At 48.1% G+C, this 22260-nt stretch overlaps 2 protein-coding genes across 9 annotated transcripts in view; one reads left to right on the top strand and one right to left on the bottom strand.

Annotated features, from left to right (window-relative positions):
* LOC144930624 (uncharacterized) overlaps positions 1-22260 on the bottom strand; it is a 459911-nt gene that overhangs the window by 205854 nt on the left and 231797 nt on the right. The window lies entirely within an intron of this gene.
* Positions 1-22260, top strand: part of GPALPP1 (GPALPP motifs containing 1) — a 37973-nt gene that overhangs the window by 9108 nt on the left and 6605 nt on the right. For 3 of the 8 annotated variants that reach the window (XM_073344914.2, XM_073344934.1, XM_073344905.2), the window contains one exon: positions 7565-7673. In XM_073344914.2, the coding sequence (XP_073201015.1) occupies positions 7565-7673 (109 nt within the window). The remainder of the gene's footprint in view (positions 1-7564; positions 7674-22260) is intronic. The other 5 variants (XM_073344953.2, XM_073344972.2, XM_073344944.2 and 2 more) reach the window with 2 other exon arrangements.

The following is a 22260-nucleotide window of genomic DNA, read 5'->3' as shown; positions in this document are numbered from 1 at the left end:
GACTGTAGAACCAGCCAAAGTCAACGGAGGCTGGCTGGAGGAAAGAGAGGGAGAAGAGATCAGAGAGATTCCATGTTCCAAAGGAGAAGCCATGTGCAGGAGAGCAGGGAGAGAGGAAGGATCCCAAACTCCAGAAACAAATACTGAGCCAAATCCCAAAGAATGCTCAAGAGAGGTGAGGAAACTGAGGCAGGGATGATGTGCAGATGTTGTATTGTTTTGTGCTGTCTGTAGTAAAGAGTGACTAGTTTGAGAACTTTTTCAAAGCCTGTGCATTGTGTGTTTCAACTATCGTATCCCTAGAGAGGTGAATGTAAACTAGATTTCCCTCAAAGTTGGCACTCTGGGAAAGGCTATGCTTAAGATACTGGAGAACCTGGGGGAGCTAGCACAAAACATAGGGTGTAGGCAGTTGAACTTTCAGGCGGTAGTGTAAGCTGGAAGATCTGCACATCCAGAATGTGGCCAGTGATCCAAAGGCAGTGCCTGGACTCTGCTTAGACTCAGGAAGCTTAAAAGCACATGGACTCAAAACAGCAGCTTGGTGAGTGTCTGGCAGGCGAAGTTATACCAGAGCTTCCACATCTTTAATGCAATAAAACTGTCTCCAAATGTGTAGTTAAAAGTAGTATAAATAGCTGGTATAATTATTTCAGGGTAACATATGGTACCTCAGCGCTTGCTTTCATTATAAAGACCATTACCCTCTCATCCTTCAAATCCCTCCTCAAGGAACGATTTCTGCTGTCACACATAAAGGAAGTCAGCCAAACAATGGCTAGGTGGGACAGCAGCTGGGGAAAGCTGATTTTATTATTTATTTGTTTTTTTTTTTCTCTTTAGATTATTTGGGACCATCTAGTTGTGCACATCAATAACAACTCTATGTGACTGTTACCCTTCTTCTCCCGGTTATTATTGTATAAATGCAAGTAAATGCGAACCAGCACCCTGCACGGTGGGGTCCTGGGTACTACCACAGCACAAATAATACTGAAAACATGTTTCATTGGACAAGAGACATTCTTTCAGCCATATAAAAATAGAATCTCTAATAAAACAGCCAAAGGGTCTGCTCCTGAAAGCTTTACACAGTTAGTCTCAGTTAGTCCTCTTGATGTCGACGGGACTACTCATGTGAACATGGCTAGCAGGATTGGGCCCAGAGGGGGAAAGGCAGCCATTTAAAGGTGCACTAAAGAGCAATGAACTGTGCACTTTTCACTTCTACTTTCTGACATAAAGTAGATTCCGCTTACTAGCAATCCCTTGGTTGCCAGCAAAAAGTTGGTACTGTATTACTGTCAGTTGCTAATAAGTGAAAGGCAGGTTTCTGAGGTAGCACCCAGGGAAAGAAGTGCTTGGACATGCCTTTCCTGGCCGCAGTCCTGTAAGCCTGGCTACAGGCAGGGCAGCAGCAGGGATGGAAGCTGCAGTCTGGATGCTGGGGCTTTCTCTGGGGATCAGAGATGCTGGTGACCATTGGGGCTGCACCATACCTCTCCCTGAACTCTCCAAAGGTTGGGGCTCAGTATGTCCCAGCACTTCCTTCCTTCAACAGTGCATACCCCCAGCAGGGCACAGCCTGGAGAGTTCAGGGAGCAGTACCATGCAGCTCCGACATCTGTGCTGCATTTCCCCTCTCCACTGTTCCCCTGACCACATCCTCACGTGCCAGTCCACAGCCACTTACCTCCTGTGTGGTCCATGTGAACAGGCTGATTTGCCAGGCAGCTGTCCCAGAAGGAAGTACTGGGATGGACTGAGCACCTGCCACAGACAGTTATCCAGGCTTGCAGCCAGGGGAAGCACATGCAAGCCTGTGTGCAGGGTGTACACAGCACATCCCAGCGGTTCCTTCCCCGACTGCAGCCCGCAAACCTATGTGCAGTTGTTCTTTTAAAAAAAAAGAAAGATTCCTAATAAGCAGCATGCTGTTGCCAATCTCCAAATTCCATTTACATTGATGTTAATGGAATAGGATCGATTACCAGCAAAATCTTGCCAGTAACCAAAAGTTGCTAGTATCAGGATTGCTATTAAGGAGAATATACTGTATTAAGAGTGTCTTAAAGTCTTTTAGTCCCCTCCCCTCCCAGATTTTTTTTTTCTTTAGTGACTTGCTTCTAAATGGTCAAATTAAACAAAGCACAGTTAGGGCTAATGTGCATTAACTGAACATATGGGGCCAGATTGTGCCCCATCCTGTGTGCTGGCACAAGGGAGCAAAGGGGCATTAAAGGGATCCCCTTGCACCTTGAGAGAAACAGACTTTGCAGAGCTACCATCTCCCCTTTTTGAGCAAATGTGTGAAAAGGGCATGGACCAGGCAGAGCCTTGTCTCTCTTCTACCGCTCCCCAGTGCACTGGCAGGGTAACTATGCTGGCACATTGGGGAGCACATGATGTGACTGGTATAGATCTGATGCCATTTACTCCCTCACCAAATCAGTGGGGAGAGTGGGAAGGAGATTGTGATGCCTAGTTGCAGTCTCCCTCCTGGGCTGTTCCAGGGGCAACAAAACAACACAGTGCCCCTTATTCTGGTCAGATTACAATCTGCTCAATCTAGTCCATAATTACTGAAACAAAATGATGCATGTTGATTTCAGTGCATGGATATCCCAATGTATGATTGGCTCATAAGTGTGTGTGGATGTACTGTTTATGCCTTGTATAATATATCCCCCACTCCTTTTGAACATCTTTATTTCTCAGACACATCTTTCAAATTTGTCAAAGCATATATTCTTAATTGAGCACTGTATATATGACAATTTTCAGCTTTTAAAACACCTTTTTTGAGTTAGTCAAGTACAAAATATAAATGAACCATTTTCTTTAGTTTTGAAAAGAATATCCCTCTCTAACGAAATTATAATATGAAAATTCAATTTGTGAATATTTTCGGAAAAAAATTAAAATCAGAGTTGAAAACAAACATAAGACGTTTTAGCCCCAAATGTACAAATTTTGAAGAAATTAAGCCTCAGAAAAATAGGATTGGAAAAGAGAGTGCATTTTCAACCATAATAATAGCTATGGCTTGAAAAATCCAGTGACTAATGCGGAAACTCTCAGGCAAGTAGGGGGTCCTCGATGCATCGATTTTTTTGCATAACTTAAAATTTCATTTTAAAAAATATTGTTTCCTGCCCTTATATTTCTAAAAATAATCTTCTGCATATGTGCAAAAAGTAAACAGCAGCCCTGTTTTCTGCCTGAGTCTGTAGAAAAACAGCAAAGCTGTGCCAAACAGAAGAGCATATTAACAAGATTTCACTCAGATTCGCACTTGCTGTTCGAGATGATCTGGGCAGCCAGGAAGCTGTCAAAAATCATGTCCGCTCCATGCTGCTGAGGAAAGCCCTGAGCAGCAGCAGCAGAGTTCTTCATACAGAAGACACCACAGAAATGGAGGCTGTGGGACGTGTAGAATATTGAAAACCATTTTCCTACCCACTCCTTGGAACAGCCTACAAGGTGGGAGGGGGTAGAGTAGCGGAGGCCTGCCCCTCTCTCTGGCTTTGTCGACATGGGGAAGTTTTATGGGTTATACAGGTATAACCCCCAGCATAGATACCCTACTCTGGACTATGAGGGAACATCTGCACTGCAGCTGGGGTGTGATTCTCAGCACGGGTAGACAGACTCATGCTAACTCTGCCTCAGCTAGCGTGCTAAAAATTGCAGAGCGGACACTGCAGCATAGGCAGCAGCTAGGGCTAACCACCCAAGCTTGGACTAAGGGCTTCGGCAGGCTTGGACTCAGGCAGCTAGCCCAAGCCGCTGTCAGTGTGGCAACATCCCCGTGACTTAGTGTGCTAGATCTGCCGGAGCTAGCACAGGTCTGTCTACCCGCACTCACAATCACACTCCGGCTACAGTGTCGTAGGCAGAGTAGCTTCCTCTTGTTTGGCGGACACCCCTCCCCAAGCAACGTAAGCTAAACCAAGAAAGGCACTCTTCCGCCAAAATAAGGGGTACCGCCAGTATAAATGTGTTTGTTTTAAATTCACACTTCGGTTATACCAAAAAGCCTTCCTGTGTGGATACTGCCTTAGTCGTGAGAAAGCAGAAGAGAAGCCAAAAAGCTGCTTCTCTCTTCCAGCAGCTAGATGGGGGTGGAGCTTCACATTTAGCAGACACTTGTAAGCCGGAGGCTGCAATGAAAGATGGAGCTCTCTAGCTAAGGGCAGTGCCACAGTAGAATTATCGGTTTCAGAGTAACAGCCGTGTTAGTCTGTATTCGCAAAAAGAAAAGGAGTACTTGTGGCACCTGGAGGGTGAGAAAACCTGGATTTGTGCTGGAAATGGCCCAACCTGATGATCACTTTAGATAAGCTATTACCAGCAGGACAGTGGGGTGGGAGGAGGTATTGTTTCATATTCTCTGTGTGTATATAAAGTCTGCTGCAGTTTCCACGGTATGCATCCGATGAAGTGAGCTGTAGCTCATGAAAGCTTATGCTCAAATAAATTGGTTAGTCTCTAAGGTGCCACAAGTACTCCTTTTCTTTTAGTAGAATTATCGGCACCCTTCCCCTCCTAGCACTCCTGCTACAGCAGGCTGGCTTCTCGGGGGAGGATTGCCCCTGAACCTTGCAGGTGCCCCCTGTTTACACATACGCCCCTTGTTCTATCTCCTTTTTGTTAGTAGGTGTAATCCTCTGACTATAGGTCTGGTACGATTTTGTTTGTTTTGCTTGAAGTCTTGGCAATAGCATCACTGCTGCAAGGCTTGATTGATTAGATTATACCAGATTTAATAAAAGCATAATTCAATGGCACTGGGGCTCATTTCCTCTGTTCCTAAAATCTTATGTTTAGGGTTTCAGCCAGCCATCTGCAGGAGTTAGGAAGGTATTATTTTTCCCCCCAGTGTCTTCTGGGTTGTGTTTTTTTTTTTTTTTTTGTTTTTTTAAATCTCCTTTGAAGCATCAGGAATGGCCAAAACTGGAGATGGGACATTGGGTGTGGGGGGCCAGGACTCTGAAGTGTCACTGAGCATTTTCTCTCAGGTGCTTGGCTGGCTGGCTCTTACTAACATGTTGAGGGTCTAACGCAGAGATGGTCCCATGGGCCACATCAGGCCTGTGGGACCGGCCCGCGGGAGTGGCTTGCCCGGCCCTTGAGCTCCCCTCCCTTCCCACACTGTCCCCCCTCTCCTGCAGCCACCTCCCAGGCTTTCCAATAAGCCTGTCCTGCCGCTGCGGCATGGTAAGGGGGTGGGGGGGGTTGAATAAGGGGCAGGAGGTCCTGCGGGGCAGTCAGGGGACGGAGGTTCGGGGGGGGGGGGGGCGGTCAGGAGACAGGGAGCGGGGGGGTGGATAGGGGGTGGGGTCTCAGGAGGGGGCAGTCAGGGGACAAGGAGTGGGGGGGGCTGGATGGGTTGAGAGGGCCTGTCGGGGGTAGAGGTGTGGATAGAGGTCGGGGCAGTCAGGGGACAGGGGGGGTTTGATAGGGGGTGGGGTCCTGGAGCGGGGGGACGGTTAGGGGCGGGGGTCCCGGGACAAGGAGCCAGGGAGTTCTGAGGGGGACAGTCAGGGGATGGGAAGTGGGAGGGGGCGGGGGGGTAGGGGCAGGCTGTTTCCAGAGGCACAGCCTTCCCTACCCGATCCTCCATACTGTTTCGCAACCCCGATGTGGCCCTTGGGCCGAAAAGTTTGCCCACCCCTGGTCTTATGCATAGACCCTGACTCCGTAGGTGCTCTGGGACTCAAGCACCCATGGGAAAAAAAGCTAGTGGGTGCTCAGTTCCCAGGAGTCAGAGCTTCAGTGTGGAATGTGATGAGTTCTGTGCTGCTAACAACTCTGCTCTTGGGGCAGGCAGTTTGTTTATAAACAGAGACAGGGTGATTACAATAACAAAACGCTTGTCATTACATTAAGGATCCTCAGATGATCCTGAAGACATTCCCAGGCACTCCAGTTAAAAGATAGGAAACAAAGGGGAGGAATAAATGGTCCATTTTCAGAATGGAGAGAAGTAAATAGTGGTGTCCCCCAAGGGGCTTGTACTGGTCTGGGATCAGTGCTGTTCAGCATATTCATAAATGCTCTGCAAAAAGGGGTAAACAGTGAGGTGACAAAGTTTGCAGATGATACAAAATTATTCAAGATAAGTCCAAAACAGTCTGCAAAGAGTTACAAGGGATCTCACAAAACTGGGTGATTTGGTAGCAAAATGGCAGATGAAATTCAATGTTAAATGCAAAATAATGCACATGGCAAAATAGAAACCCAACAATACATACAAAATGATGGTGCATAAATCAAGAGACACATCTTGGAGTCATTTGCTGTACTCTGGAAGCGCTATCTTTCCAGAGTACTGCCAATTCATAAGAATCCTTTTCACTGTGCCTGTATCATTCTGAACTGTGGAATGCTCATTTTCCTGCTTCAGAAGACTTAAAACTTATCTCCAGTCATCAATGGGACAGATACAACTGAATAATGTAGCTGTCCTTAATGTGCAATTCAGTAATAACAGGGAACCTAGATGTAAATAAGATTGCTGACAGTTTCATCCAGAAAGCTCCAGTGAGACATAATGTCTTTAAACTGGGATGTTAGTGAAGACAGCTTGAAGGTGATTGCAATGATCTTAATATAATTTAATTATGTAGTTCATAATAATTTAATCATTATTCAAATAGTAAAGATACCAATGATAGACCTATTCAATAACTAGAATAAAGAAATGTGTAAATATGCTGAAAATAGCCTTCTCCCAAAACTGGCAGAGCACCCCCCCACACACACTCTCTGTCTCTCTCTCTCTCTCTCTGTTTTTCTTCAAAAGCACCCACAGGCAAAAAACAGTCAGCACCTATGGTCTAAGGGATTATCATATGCAGGGTCAGGAAGGAATTTCCCCCCGGGTCAGACTGTCAGTGATGTTGGGGGTTTGCACCTTGTGCGAGTCATTTGACAGGATTATCTGGGTATATCTCATTTAATCATTTCCCTGCCATAAAAGGGGCCTCAAGCAGTGGTGCACCTCAGTCCCTCTTGTTCTCTGCCTGTGGCACATAATAGCCTAATGATCCTCTAGTCTAATTTTGGTTGTTGAGTTTAGTGTGTGGGTGCTGGGTAATGTTGTTGACCTGTGAATATACAGGAGGTCAGACTTGGTGATTTGCTGGTCCCTTCTGGCCTTAAACTTTAATGAGCTATTTTTGATTGCACAAAAACGTGGATAGTGGAGGTCATATTGATAAGCAGATGGAAAGTATTTAATAAAGACAGTACCTGCTTGTGGTTTGTTTTTTTTTTTTTTTAAGTGATAACTTTAAAAATCTGGAACATGGAGATGGAAGTGTGCTTTTTCAAGTTGATATCCCCCTTGTGTATGTAATACATAGAAAGATGAAAATGTATGACGATCAATGAAAATGTGACTTTACAAGAGAATACACATTCAACTTTACCACTTTACTGAACTGTTCAAATACTGATTCTTGCTGCAAACAATAAAAAGTTGTTACTTAAATGTGCTTTTCATGCTGATTCTTTTTTTTAATTAGGGAAGGGAAATAATTCTTTTTTTTTCTTTGAGGCCTGTTATAGGTCCTGCTTTGCCACCTGGTTTTAGGAAGCCTACACAGTATACTGAAGATAACAGCTGTTCCATAGGATCTTCTATTTCTTCAGAATTCCATACCCAGGTTTGTAAAAACTGAAATGGCACTGATCTATCTTGTATTTATAGTGCATTGGCATCTGAAGGATTCTAACTGATGACCTGATCCAAAGCCCACTGAAATAACTTTTTAATACAGTAGATCTTGCTTTCCACCTACAGAGCAAGACAAATCCCTGTCCTGTAGAGTTTATGGTCTAAAATATCTGGCTCATTTTGGGTGCCATTGCAGTATAAACAATCAATGATAATCAAGTAGCTTCTGAACTGTAACTGCAGAATCCTGTCTGAAAGGGATTGTGCAGAGGAAAAGTAAGTTTCTCTGCCCACCTTTTCATTTATCTTGTGCTTGAGCATGCTAGGCACTTCAAAGAATTTAGAAAAGAAATAATCCCTGCCCTGTAGAGTTTACAGTCTAAGTTCACTTATCTAACAAGTGAGTTGGAAGAAAACATCAAGACAGGGAGTTGGTGAGGAGCAAGAGGATAAAAGTAAGGAGCTGGCCAAAGGAGAGGAAATGTTGTGAGGTTTGGGGGAAAGGAGGGATGAGGGTGCAAACAGCAGGTGTTATAAAATGGTGTCAAACTTCTTATTCTTTATCACAAAGTCTGCTCTTTCTTGGTTTTGCTGGAGGATGGGTGTTTGTAGACAGAATTAAATAAAAAAGCCAAGCCTGTGGACTTGTAGTCAAACAAACGTCACCTCACTTTCTCTTCTGGTATGATAGTCTCTCCCCTAGAGGGTATTGTGGCACAGTTCAAACAAGCTTCCCTTCCCAGGACCCAAAATGCAAGTAAATCCCAAATAGATGGTATTCACTTCCCTGGCTCTGGGAGAGAGACAGCCAGGTGGTCAGCATGGCTAGCCTGGCTTGATGGGTTCTAAACTACATTCCCAGAAGTCTGGGACAGTGCCCATTGACAGTTGAGTCGTGAGGGATACAGCAAATTCCCAACCAACCCACACCTGGAAACTTCACTCTTGCACTGTGAACAGAGGCAGTAATCTGGGGCTGCTTCCCAAACTACCATCTGTCCCTGAACTCCTGCAGTGGCTGGAGAGAAATCCTGAAAGCTGATTAGTGCTGGGCTCAGATGATTCTCATACTAGATATAAAGAGCTGTTAGACTAGTTAATATGAGATCTCACACTTATTTTGAAGGAGAGGGGTGTTGAATATTTAACAATGACAGTTTCTCCAAAGTGTTCATTTTGTATTGAGCTTAAACGCCACAGTTTTAAACATGTCTAAAATCTCATCTCTGCATCTGATGAAGTGAGCTGTAGCTCACGAAAGCTTATGCTCAAATAAATTGGTTAGTCTCTAAGGTGCCATTGGTACTCCTTTTCTTTTTGCATATCTTCTCAGTTGCTCTTGTCTTTTGTGATATGTCAGTGGTTCTATGTAGATGGGGCCTGAATTGTATGTTTTTAAAAAAGTAAAAAAAAAATGGATATACCTTTACATGCCTCCTTTATCTATCCTAAGGAAGTAAAAATTGGGCACAAGCGCTCCCCCTCCTCCTCTGCATGTCCTCTTCAATTACTGGTCAGATCATGGTGTGCTTTAGGATGGGAAATGGTCATTTTTCTTCCCATTTACTCTCCTCCCTATTTGAGATTTTTTTCAAAATTCTGCTCTCCATTACTCCCTCCCGTTGCCCTTCGTGTCTTTCCTTTCTCACTACTACCTCTGAATGCCTAACTCACACTGGTATGTGACTTAGCAGGGAGCCCTGCTCCAAGGTAATATATACTGGTAGGGAAAGTGTAAAATATGTGACAGAATTGTTGCCAAATGTTCAGTGTCATAACACACGTAATTGTTTCAGGTAAACGTTAGCACATGTTTGTACCAACTTTTCCTTATTCTGTTGTTCTGAAGTGTTTCAATTTTCAGTGCAAGACCCCAGCCTACTAGAGTGTAAGTGCTGTTCTGAAACCAAGCTTTTTTTATTAGCACTTTGTGCTGTGACCATTCTGCTACCTCCTACAGCCCGTATTGTCACAATTTATAATGAAGAATGATAGTCTGCTGTTTAAAAATATTCCTAACTGCAAATAATGATTAAGCAGTTTGTCATATTGACAAATGTCTGGTTGCAGAGATATCAAAATTTGGCTGTTTCTACATTTCAAACAAAAAAGTATAAAAATTCCTCCATTGTTAAATAGGGACCTCCAGATCATGTGTCAAGTGAAGTGTTTGTAACAAAGAAACTTAATTTATTGCAGAGATTTTCTTCTAGTTTCAACAGGTAAAAATTTTTATAATCTTTTCGTGTGTTAACTGGGATGATGCGATTTGTTCCTATAACACTTATTGCACAGTTGTAGAGGGTATGCATTTTCTACATTAAAATAACTTTTTTTTACTATTCAGTTTGGCAAGAGGAGGTTTTTGTTATCTGTAGAGACAGCTTATTCTGTCGACTCCTCTTCACTGTAATTGTGTATTGAATTATCTCACAATACCTGTGTATTTTTTAGATTTGTTTAAGTGCATGTATTTGGGGACAGGAGGTAGGAGTGTGTTAAACTTAACATTAATGAGCAAGGAAACAAGATGGACTTCGATTAAAACCTAGCAGAGTTTCTTTATCTTTCATCTTCAAAGCGCTTATGATAACTTGTGAAATCTTTTAAACTTTTGTTCCACATTTTTTTTTCTAGCCTCTTTGGCCACATCCTGAGAAACAACAAAATACCACAGTGGTAGTTTATTCAATACTTACAGTTTAAAATCAGTGAAAAAGCTTTAGGGTAAAAAGAGAAGAGATAATACCATTATATGCACACACTATTAGGGTTATGAAAGGATAATCATCTTTGTCCTCTTCAGCCTTTCAACTCCATTGGATGCAGGTAGTCACAACATCCTTTTCAACTCTTCCCTCGTTTCATGACTCTATACCTCACACACACACTCACTCTCTCTCTCGCTAACTTTTGGAGTGTTGCTTCAGTTTTTCCACCTCTTCCTGCTCCCACTAGTGGTCAGTTTCCAACAGGGTTTTATCCTTGGCCATTCTTTCTCTCTGTGTGCTATAGATCAGGGTGACCCCATCCAGGATTATGGTCTCAAATGGCCGCCTTCTTCGAGTAGTGGCCCTATGATTGCTCCACTGTAGGTGTGCTTGCATCCCTGTGCTGCTGATCAGAGAACTTTCGGTAGCCATGTCCGTTAGGTCAGTACATGTGCTGTCTCTCCTTGTGCCCTGCGATGAGACTAGTCAGTGCACACACGCTAACCCTGCTCAGTTCCTTCTCAACCACCCCTGGCTCAAGATGTAGCTATTTGCAGTCCACTACAACAATTGCTTTTGTTTTTGCATTTACATAGTTAGTACTTAGTGTAGTAATTTTTCCCCTTAATTTTCTCAATTTTTTTTTAAATTTTTTTCCCCATTCCCGCCCTCCCCCGTTGTGGACCCTTCCTCCAATGGGGTATGCCCAGTTCACTGGTCTTCAAGAAGTGCCTCTCTTGCAAAGAGGTGATCCCTACCTCAGACAAGTACTCCCAGTTCATTTGCTGCTTTGTGGAAGGCCACATTCAACAAAAGGATGATCTCAGCCACCAATTCAGGTCCCACTCTCATAAGGATAGAAAGCCCAGACAGAAGATTTTCATGGAGGTGGCTCTCTGACCCTCTCTGGCCCTCCACCACAAGTCACCTGGCAGATGTGAGTCTTTGCTACAGCCCTCAACATCTAAAGGTTGCAGGTCAAAGAAACAAGCTGCTAATCCCTCTCACGAATCGTCGAAGAAGGAAGTCCACCACAGTGAGCCCTGAGAGAGCCACAAGCGCTCTCTGGCATGCTCAGTACTATCAGCAGCAAGACTATCCCAGTCCAGTACCCATGGCTCATGGAAGTTCGCAGTGGCTGGTAGAGTTGAGAAGCCTATGGACCCGATGGGCAGAGGCACTGAGTCACGAGGACAGGAATAAGCACTCTGCTACAAAGGCATTGCCGGTTCAAAAGTCTACATCGATACCAACATCAACACCTCATCCAGCACCAGAGCAGCCAGTACAGACAAGATCCCCATCTCCCCCAGTACTGCCAGTGGCAGCCAGTCAGTCAGTCCCACCAGAATTCCAACATTCTAGGGACCTCCATGTATCTGATGTACCAGAGCCTCTTCTTGGTACCAGCACCTTTGCACTGAGTCTTTGCCCAGCACAGGAGTCCTCCCCACTCCCCCGCCCTCTAGTGAGGGCTCAGATAGCAAACCCAAGGAGGTAGCATCACAGTACTCCTCCCAGGCTCCTTACAGAGTTCAATATCAACAGGACCCTCGAGCATTCCTTCAGATGGCCCCACCATCTTGGCATGGGCACCACCATGCTCTCTGCCACCACAGTGGCCATACTGGGACCCTTGGGCTGCCTATCGCCAGCATGCCTCTCGAGCTTCTGGCCCCACTTGAGAACCCTCGAGATGCACCCCTTTAGCTGCAGTGTCCAGAGCTTCAGAACCTCCAGAAGAAATTGTGGAAGAACAGGAGGGCAGTGCTGAGAAAGAAGTGACCCCAAGGACCAGATCCTCCTCCCCAGATGAGGCAGTCATGCCTCCCTCACTGTCTCTGACTGGGGACTTTAGTCTCTTCCAGGATCTAGCAAAGAGAGTGGCAGACATGCTCCAAATACTGCTGGAGGAAGTCACGGACACCCACCATCATCTCCTGGACATACTCCGTTCATCCTAGTTTTCAAAGATTGCCCTATTAACAAGGCCATTCTGTACCTGGCAAGAATCATTTGGCAAACCCCAGCATTGGTGGCACCTACCTGCAAACGACCGGACAAAAAATATGTCCCAGCAAGGGAGACTGAATTCCTCTTCTCCCACCCTCCACCTAAGTCCATTGTGGAGGACGCTATTACAGAGGCTCCCTGGGTTACACAAGACCCAACTTACGCAAATTTGCACTTACGGAAAAAGTTCCATAAGCTAGAAAGAGGAGTGGGGTGGTTTGTTTGTTTTTTGCGTAACATTCGGGTATACGTTTCTGACTTACGCGAAATTCTAGTTACGCAAGGCTTTCCAGAACGGAACGATTGAGTAAATCGGGGAGCGTCTGTAGTTCCTGTGTCCATCAACACAGAAGAGGTTCACTCCCTACGATAGTGACTGGAAGCATTTGAATGTCTTTGGAAGGAAGGTGAACTCCTCAGCCATTCTTCAGTTTCAAATTGCCAATTACCAAGCCCTGACAGAAAAATACGACTACATAAATTATTCAAAACTGAACGATTTTATTGAGCAGCTGCCTGAGTCACATTTCAACCAATTTAAGGCCATTATCCAGGAGGGACAGTTAGTAGAAAGACAATGCTACAATCTGTCTTCAATGCAACCAACACATTGGCCAAGTCCTTCTCCACCGTGGTGGTGATGCCATGGGTGTCATGGCTCCATCTGTAGGGATTCCCGAAGGAGGTACAATCAACCGTTGGAGACCTTCCCTTTGAATGCACTAAGCTCTTAGTGGAAAAGACTCATGCCTCTCTTCACACCTTGAAGATTCTTGGACCACTCTCTGTTCATGGGCATCTACATGCCAGGACAAAAGAGGAAGTGTAGTCTGCAGCCCCAGAACAAACCACGCATCTCCCAATACCTACCTCAATATTACTGCAAGCCACAGAGGAAGAAAAACGAATTTTCAAGATGTAAACCATCTGGCCCACAATCTGTCTCATCCTAGCAGTCTACATCCAAGCACCAATTTTGATGTGTTGGTTGAGGTGTCAATAGACCACTTCCTCCAACTGCTACAGCCATTGGTTGACATTTGGCCACTGGTTGACAATGTTATGCAGCATCTGGAAACGAACAGTATTGGACCAATGTATCCTAGAGATCATTCGCAGTGGGTACTCTATCCATTTTACATCCCTGCCCTCTCCAACACCCTTCCGTGTCCCTTTTCAGTGAACCTTCTCATGAGAGTTTACTATGCCAAGAGGTTAATAGTCTCCTCCGATTAGAAGCCATAGAAGCAGTACCTCAACATCTATGAGGCAAAGGATTCTACTCTTGATATTTCCTAATTCTCAATAGGAAGAGAGGTTGGAGATCCATAATAGACTGCAGAGTTCTCAACAAGATTGTCAAAGCTCAAAAATTCGAGATCACTCTAGCAATGATCATCCCAATGTTGGAATAGGATGATTGGTTTTCAGCCCTTGACTTTCAGAATGCCTACTTCTGTATCGCAATCTTACCCTCTCACAGATGATTTCTCAGATTCACTCTAGGACAAGACACTACCAGTAAAGGCTATTCCCTTTCGGGCTATCATTGGCCCTGAGAATATTTTCCAAGGTTCTCTCAGTAGTGGCCACACGCTTATGCTCCCAGGGGATCACAATTTACTGTTATCTGGATGATTGTCTTCTCAGAGCCCTATCCCTCCAAGAGGCTCACTGAGTCACTAAAGCTGCAATGCACTTGTTCACAGAACTGGGTCTACAGATCACCAGCCAAAAGTCAACCCTTGTTCCAGTGCAAAACCTGGAATTCATAGGTGCCAACCTCGACCCATTACAGGCCAGACCTCTTCTACCTCAACACAGATTTCTCTCCCTGGCCACACTCAGAGACCATACAAAGCAGCCCACAAATATCAGCCAAACACTCCCTCCAACTCTTGGGGCAAATGGCTGCAAGCACAGCTGTAATACCACCTGGAGGCATTGCATGGGAAGTCTCGCATATGTGGTTCAGTTCAGTTTACAGACCAAACAGGGACAGACTAGACAAACCCCTGTCACTACCCACCAGGATCAAGAACTCCTTAGAGTGGTGGAAAGACACAGGCAACGTTGGAAAAGCGACCCCCTTCTCACAACTTTCCCCCCACCCCTTCCGGACACATCGCTCAGAGAGTGGGGTTCACATTTAAATGACCTCACAACACAAGGCACGTGGTTACCCACAAAGATAGCCCTTTACATGAAGCTCCTTGAGCTAAAGGCGGTCAGGAATGCCTGTGCCCACTTCGTCCCACTGATGAAAGGGTCGCACACAAGAGTCTTAACAGGCAACATAGCCTGTATGTACTAAATAAATTGACCAGGGGGAGCCAGTTCACCTTCCCTCTGTGCAGAGGCAATGAGACTGTGGAACTGATGCGTCTTCCACGAAGTCACACTGTCAGCAGCTTACCTCCTAGGCACACAACTCTCGATAGCAGACAGTCTCAGTCGGGAATTCCCACAGAGCCACAAGTAGGAGCAAGACCCAGAAATACTTCACACTCTATTAGGGTGGTGGGAGACACTGACCATAGGTCTGTTTGTCACTTACCTGAACAAGAAATGCCCACGCTACTGCTCCAGAGCTGGAATAGGATAACATTTTCTGAGCGATGCTCTCCTCCTCCCTTGGGACTGGGACCTTCTCTCTGCCTTTCCTCCTTTTCCCCTACTGTCCTGCTGAAAATAAAAAAAAAGAGATGGAGCACATCATACTGATCATCCTACTTGGCCAAGACAGACTTGGTATTCTTACCTGTCATAGCTTCCAGTGTGCTCATTGATCCCTCTCCCAGCCACTCTACCTCCTCTCAGAGAGCAGAGGATATTCCCCAGGCTGAGGTGTAGGGTTTCTTCGCTTTGAGGCATGGCTCCTTCTTGGTTCCAACACCTAGAAAGCTCCTGCTCCAAGGAGGTACAAGAGGTATTATTACACAGTAAAAAGTCCTCAACATGACATACTTACCAGCAAAAATGGTTCAGGTTTCGGAGTCGGTGTACTTCCCAACAAATATCCCTGACATCTTCCACATCTCTTAGCCTAGGCACTGGCCCTAAAAAGATCAGGACTATCTCTAAGCTCTCAGATAGCTGCACCTAGCAGCTAGAACAGCCTTCCACCAACCAGTAGAGGGATACTCAGTACTATCACACCCAACCACGAAAAGGTTCCTCAACAGTATAGTAAACCTCTTCCTGCAGCCGTGACTTCCTACTCGCACACACAACCTAAACCGTAGCCTTCTACCTGGATAGGACAAAGGTTTCCCCCTCCTATGTCATCTTCAGCTCCACAATACAGTCATCTGTAACTGACCCAACTCCAAAGACCCAACCTGCTAATAAGGGTAGTGCATGGGAGTTACCTGCAGTGGAGCACCCATACGAACACCACTCAAAGAAGTTACTCATCTTGTGCAGTAATGATGGTTCTTCAAGATGTGTTCCCCGTGGGTGCTCCACAAACCACCCTCCTCCCCTGTACTCCAGGGTTCTTGTCTATGACTCTGCGGTAGAGAAGGAACTGAGGGGGGTTAGCCCACATCTGCTGTCTGATCGACACTACTACTGAAGTTCTCCAATCAGCAATGCAGGGAGGCAAGCACACCTGCAGTGGAGAACCCATAGTGACACACATCTCGAAGAACCCGCCTTACTGCACAAGGTGAGTAACTTATTTTACACTGAAATGTGGTGTGTTTTTCTCTCCACTCTCTTCTGCCACTGCCTCATCCACTGTTTGGAAGCCCACCTGTCAACTTAAACTCAGCATGCCAAAACCATCTCATACCCAAATAAATCCCTCCTTTCCTTTCTCCATCATATTAGATAATTCTACAGTTGTGTCAGTTTTGTGGGCCCACAACCTCATTGTCCTCCTACTCTCTTGCCTTCTGTGACGCAGCAGGGAGAGGGGAGTGTTGACCTGGGAATGTGCCAGGGGAGTTTCACTGGGGATGGGAGACCTGAGAGCCTGTAACCTGAGCCAGGAGTGGGAGGGGTAGGTAACACCTCTGCCCAGGAAACTGGACAAAGGCTGCAGGAGAGAGTCTGCTGGGGTGGGGGGGGGGGGGTTGGTTTCAGTTTTGGGCTGAGTGGTGGAACACAGGGAACCCCAGGGCTGGGGTCTAAGCTCCCTGCCCCCCAGAAGGACTTGACTCAGGGGTCCTGGTTGTACCCACAAGCTCTGTTTTAGACTGTGTTCCTATTGTCCAATAAACCTTCTGTTTTACTGGCTGGCTGAGAGTCACAGTGAATCCCAGGAAGAGGGGTGCAGGGCCCGGACTCCCCCACACTCCGTGACAGCTGGTGGCAGAGGTGGGATGTACTGCACCCCGTGAATGGCGCTTCCTGCAGTAAGTGTCTGGGGAACAGTAAAATTAAGGGGGATTGACGGGGACCAAGCGTGCTGAAGATTCAGAGAGAGACTGTTTCAGGGGGTGGTTAACCCCTGGGAGTGTGTGACCAGAGAGGACTTTTGCAGTAACAGGGTCCCCTGGGGGATTGCAGCGAGCGGTCCCAGGGGCAAAGCGGAGGTGACCTCAAGAAGGACTGGCACCCTAGGGGTTCTTCCTGAAAACCATGGAAAGCTGCACAGGCCTGCGAGTGGCCAGCAGGGATATGTATGCTAAATGCCTTAAGAGCGACCTGGTGGAGCTGTGCAGGCAGAGGGGGCTGCACATTGGGAGGTCCACTAAGGCACAGCTGATTGCCCAGTTGGAGGAGAAGGATCGGTTGGATGACCCGATCCCTGTCCCTGAGGGAAGCCGCCCAGTGGACGCAGCGTGGGCCCTGGGGCCTGACCGGGCTGGGAGTGGTCAGACTGCTGCCAAGGACATCCCGAGACCCTTCCTACCTATGCCTAGGGGAGGGGTGGGGGAAGTCCAGCGAATACTGAGGGCACCCTGACCCTGGCAGCCAGCAGGAGATCCTCCCGGCGGAGCTCCCCATCACTGGCGTGGAGTTGGCTGGAATGGGAGAGGGAGCTGAAAATGAGGGAGCTGGAGGATCATGAAAAGCAGCGTCAGCATGAGGAGAAGCAACGTCAACAGGAGGAGAAGGAGAAACAGAGGCAGCATGAAGAGAAGCAGAGACAGCATGAGCTGGAGCTGGCCAGGCTGAGGAGCAGTGGGGACCCGGCTGCGGTGAGTTGGGGGGACCCAAGACTGTAAGGAGCTTTGATAAGTGCTTCCTGGCCCAGCGTAAGGAGGGGGAAGACGTAGATAGCTTCCTGACAGCCTTTGAGAATGCCTGTGAGATGCACAGGGTTGACCCTGCAGACAGGCTCCAGTTTCTCACCCCCTTACTGGACCCCAAAGCTGTGGAGGTGTACAGCCGAATGAAAGGGGAGGAGGCGGGGACTACGAACTGTTCGAAAAGGCCCTGCTCCGTGAGTTTGGGCTGACCCCCGAGATGTACCGGAAAAGGTTCCGAAGTCACGTAAAACGCCTGAGGTTACATACGTACAACTGGTCAACTGAATGCAGGGATATGCCCGCAAGTGGACGGCTGGGGCCCAAGCTAAAGAGGACCTGCTTGACCTAATTGTACTGGAGCAACTGTATGAACAGTGCCCTTCCGAGCTGAGGCTGGTGGACAAAAATCTAGAGAACCCACAGCATGCAGGGCAGCTGGCAGACGAGTTTGTGAACAGTTGGTCAGGGGGTAGCAGGGAGGAGACCCAAAAGAACAGGCCCCCCATGATGCAGAGAGTGAGTCACCATGGGACCTCCCAGCGGGGAAATATGGAGAACCCCTCCCAAAGGGAACACATGGCGTCAGGACCATCCAACCCGCTCGAGGGGACCAACATGACATGAGCTGCTATCACTGTGGCCAGAGAGGCCACGTACGGACCCAGTGCCCCAGGCTCAGGGACAGACTGAGCAGACCCAACCTACCCAGGGTTAACTGGGTAGGGACCCACCTGGACGAGGGGCAGACGGCCCAGGCAAGGGGGGCTGCCAGCTTGCCACCTGCTCAGGAGAGAAGAGTACCCCAGGCCAGCTCCTCCAGAGGGCTCGATGCTCTGGACTCAGGGTTCTCTGTTTACAGGGTGGGCGCGGGGCTGTCCCTGTGGAGCGAGTGCCTTGTTCCCCTGGAGGTGGATGGGAGAAAGGTCAATGGATACTGGGATACTGGTGCGGAGGTGACGCTGGCCCGGCCCGAGGTGGTGGCCCCAGATCAGGTGGTGCCCAACACCTACCTGACCCTGACGGGGGTGGGTGGGACCCCATTCAAGGTGCCCGTGGCCAGGGTACACCTGAAATGGGGGGCCAAGGAGGGCCCCAAGGACATGGGGGTACACCACCATTTGCCCACTGAGGTTTTGATGAGGGAGGGGGACCTAGAGGACTGGCCAAGCAACCCCCAGACCGCCCTGGTTATGACCCATAGCCAGAGCCGGCGAGGGGCACTCTGCCCCGACCTTGGGGAGGGTACTACACCGGAGGTGCAGAACCCTACCCTGGTGGGGAGGGAGCACCGAGGGGCATGGCTCAGAGAGGCTGTGGCCTCAGACCCAGCCAATGAGAGGGAACCGATCCCCATCCCTTCCCTAGCCGCTGAGTTCCAGGCCGAGTTGCAGAAAGATCCCTCCTTGCAGAAGCTCAGTGACCTGACAGACCTCAGTGTGGTACAGACCATGAGGAGAGGTTGCCAGGAGAGGTTTTTGTGGGAGAAGGGGTTCCTGTACCGAGAATGGGCTCCCCCAGGAGAAGTGGAGTCCTGTGGGATCAGGAGGCAGCTGGTGGTCCCCCAGAAGTATCGCCACAAGCTACTGTACCTGGCCCATGACATCCCCCTCTCGGGGCACCAGGGAATCTGGCACACCCGGCAGAGGTTGCTACAGAACTTTAACTGGCCTGGGGTCTTTACCACTGTCTGGCAGTATTGCCGATCCTGTGACCCCTGTCAGAGGGTGGGGAAGGCCTGGGACAAGGGGAAAGCAGCTTTGAAACCTTTGCGCATCATAGAGGAGCCTTTCCAGAAGGTGGCCATGGACATAGTGGGACCTCTCCCCAAGACAACCCAGTCAGGGAAGAAATACATTCTGGTGGTGGTAGATTTTGCCCCCGCTACCCAGAGGCAGTGCCCTTCGCTTCCATTGAAGCAGACACCGTGGCAGATGCGCTCCTTACCATTTTCAGCCGAGTGGGGTTCCCCAAGGAAGTCTTGACAGACCAAGGATCCAATTTCATGTGAGCCCTGCTCCGGTGCTTGTGGGAGAAATGTGGGGTCCGGCACAACTGGGCCTCAGCTTATCAAACCCAGTCCAATGGGCTGGTGGAGGGGTTCAGTGGGATGCTAAAGATGATGCTGAAAACCTTTATGAACCAGCATCCGCAGGATTGGGACAGGTACTTACCTCACCTGCTGTTCGCGTACAGGGAGGTACCCCAGGAGTCTACCTTTCGAACTGTTATATGGAAGGAGAGTAAGGGGCTCCCTGGACCTGATGAGAGACTAATGGGAGAGGAAGGCCACTCCCAATGGAGAGTCAGTGGTGGAGTATGTCCCGATCTTCCGAGAGAGACTTGCTGAACTCATGGGCCTGGCCAGGGAGAATCTGGCCAGAGCCCAGAAGAAGCAGAAGGTGTGGTATGACCACACAGCGCGGGCCCGTGCCTACACCACCGGGGATCAGGTGATGGTTCTCATCCCCATGAGAGAGAACAAACTACAGGTCGCCTGGGAGGGCCCTTTCAAGGTTGTCAAGCAGCTAAATGAGGTAAACTATGTGGTGGAGATGTCTAACGGGGTGCACCACCGCTGGGTGTACCATGTGAATATGATGTAGCCATATTATGCCAGAGGGAATGTGGTGTTGGCCATGTGTGGACATTGGGAGGAGCAGGGAGATGACCCTTTAGTAGATCTATTCCCTGGGACCAGAGCTGGTTCACCCCTGGAAACAATTCCCCTCTCAGATCAGCTAACCCCTGCCCAGCAAGCTGAGATCAGGGGGGTGCTGCATCCATACCAACAGCTGTTTTCCAACCAGCCTGGACGCACTAATCTGACTGTCCACCAGGTGCAGACTGGATCTCACCCGCCGATAAGATGCTCCCCCTTCCGAGTCACAGGGAAAACTGCTCAGGACCTGGAAAGAGCGGTCAGGGACATGCTGGCTTTGGGGGTGATCCAGCCCTTGGGCCTCACCGGTGGTGCTGATCCCCAAAAAGGACGGGTCGATCCGGTTCTGTGTGGACTATCGGAAGCTCAGTGCCATCACTGTATCTGATGCCTACCCCATGCCCAGGCCTGATGAACTCCTAGACAAATTGGGAGGAGCTCGGTACCTTACCACCATATGCATCTTACAAAGGGCTACTGGCAAGTGCCGCTGGATGCAGATGCCTGGCTGAAATCGGCCTTTATCACCCCTCTGGGGCTCTGAGTTCCTGACCCTGCCTTTCGAAAAGCTGGACGTGCACAAGTCCATGGGGCCGGATGCGTTGCATCAGAGAGTGCTAAAGGAGTTGGCGGATGTGATGGCAGAGCCATTGGCCATTATCTTTGAAAACTCATGGCGATCGGGGGAAGTCCCGGACGACTGGAAAAAGGCTAATGTAGTGCCCATCTTTAAAAGGGAAGGAGGAGGATCCTGGGAACTACAGGCTAGTCAGCCTCACCTCAGTCCCTGGAAAAATCATGGAGCAGGTCCTCAAGAAATCAATTCTGAAGCACTTAAGGGAGAGGAAAGTGATCAGGAACAGTCAGCATGGATTCACCAAGGGCAAGTCATGCTTGACTAATCTAATTGCCTTCTATGATGAGATAACTTGCTCTGTGGATGAAGGGAAAGCAGTGGACGTGTTGTTCCTTGACTTTAGCAAAGCTTTTGACACCGTCTCCCACAGTATTCTTGCCAGCAAGTTAAAGTAGTATGGGCTGGATGAATGGACTATAAGGTGGATAGAAAGCTGGCTAGATTGTCGGGCTCAACGGGTAGTGATCAATGGCTCCATGTCTAGTTGGCAGCCGGTATCAAGTGGAGTGCCCCAAGGGTCGGTCCTGGAGCCAGTTTTGTTCAATATCCTCATAAATGATCTGGAGGATGGTGTAGATTGCACCCTCAGCAAGTTTGCAGATGACACTAAACTGGGAGGAGTGGTAGATACGCTGGAGGGTAGCGATAGGATACAGAAGGACCTAGACAAATTGGAGGATTGGGCCAAAAGAAATCTGATGAGGTTCAACAAGGATAAGTGCAGAGTCCTGCACTTAAGACGGAAGAATCCAATGCACCGCTACAGACTAGGGACCGAATGGCTCGGCAGCAGTTCTGCAGAGAAGGACCTAGGGGTTACAGTGGACGAGAAGCTGGATATGAGTCAACAGTGTGCCCTTGTTGCCAAGAAGGCCAATGGCATTTTGGGATGTATAAGTAGGGGCATTGCCAGCAGATCAAGGGACGTGATCGTCCCCCTCTATTCGACATTGGTGAGGCCTCATCTGGAGTACTGTGTCCAGTTTTGGGCCCCACACTACAAGAAGGATGTGGAAAAATTGGAAAGAGTCCAGCGGAGGGCAACAAAAATGATTAAGGGACTGGAACACATGATTTATGAGGAGAGGCTGAGGGAACTGGGATTGTTTAGTCTGCGGAAGAGAAGAATGAGGGGGGATTTGATAGCTGCTTTCAACTACCTGAAAGGGGGTTCCAAAAAGGATGGCTCTAGACTGTTCTCAGTGGTAGCAGATGACAGAACAAGGAGTAATGGTCTCAAGTTGCAGTGGGGGAGATTTAGGTTGGATATTAGGAAAATTTTCACTAGGAGGGTGGTGAAACACTGGAATGCGTTACCTAGGGAGGTGGTGGAATCTCCTTCCTTAGAAGTTTTT

The sequence above is a fragment of the Lepidochelys kempii genome, chromosome 1, assembly GCF_965140285.1.
Source record: "Lepidochelys kempii isolate rLepKem1 chromosome 1, rLepKem1.hap1, whole genome shotgun sequence".
In the NCBI taxonomy this organism is placed as follows: domain Eukaryota; kingdom Metazoa; phylum Chordata; order Testudines; family Cheloniidae; genus Lepidochelys; species Lepidochelys kempii.
The sequence above is the reverse complement of the archived record's forward strand: the minus strand, read 5'-3'. Positions and strand labels throughout refer to the sequence as shown.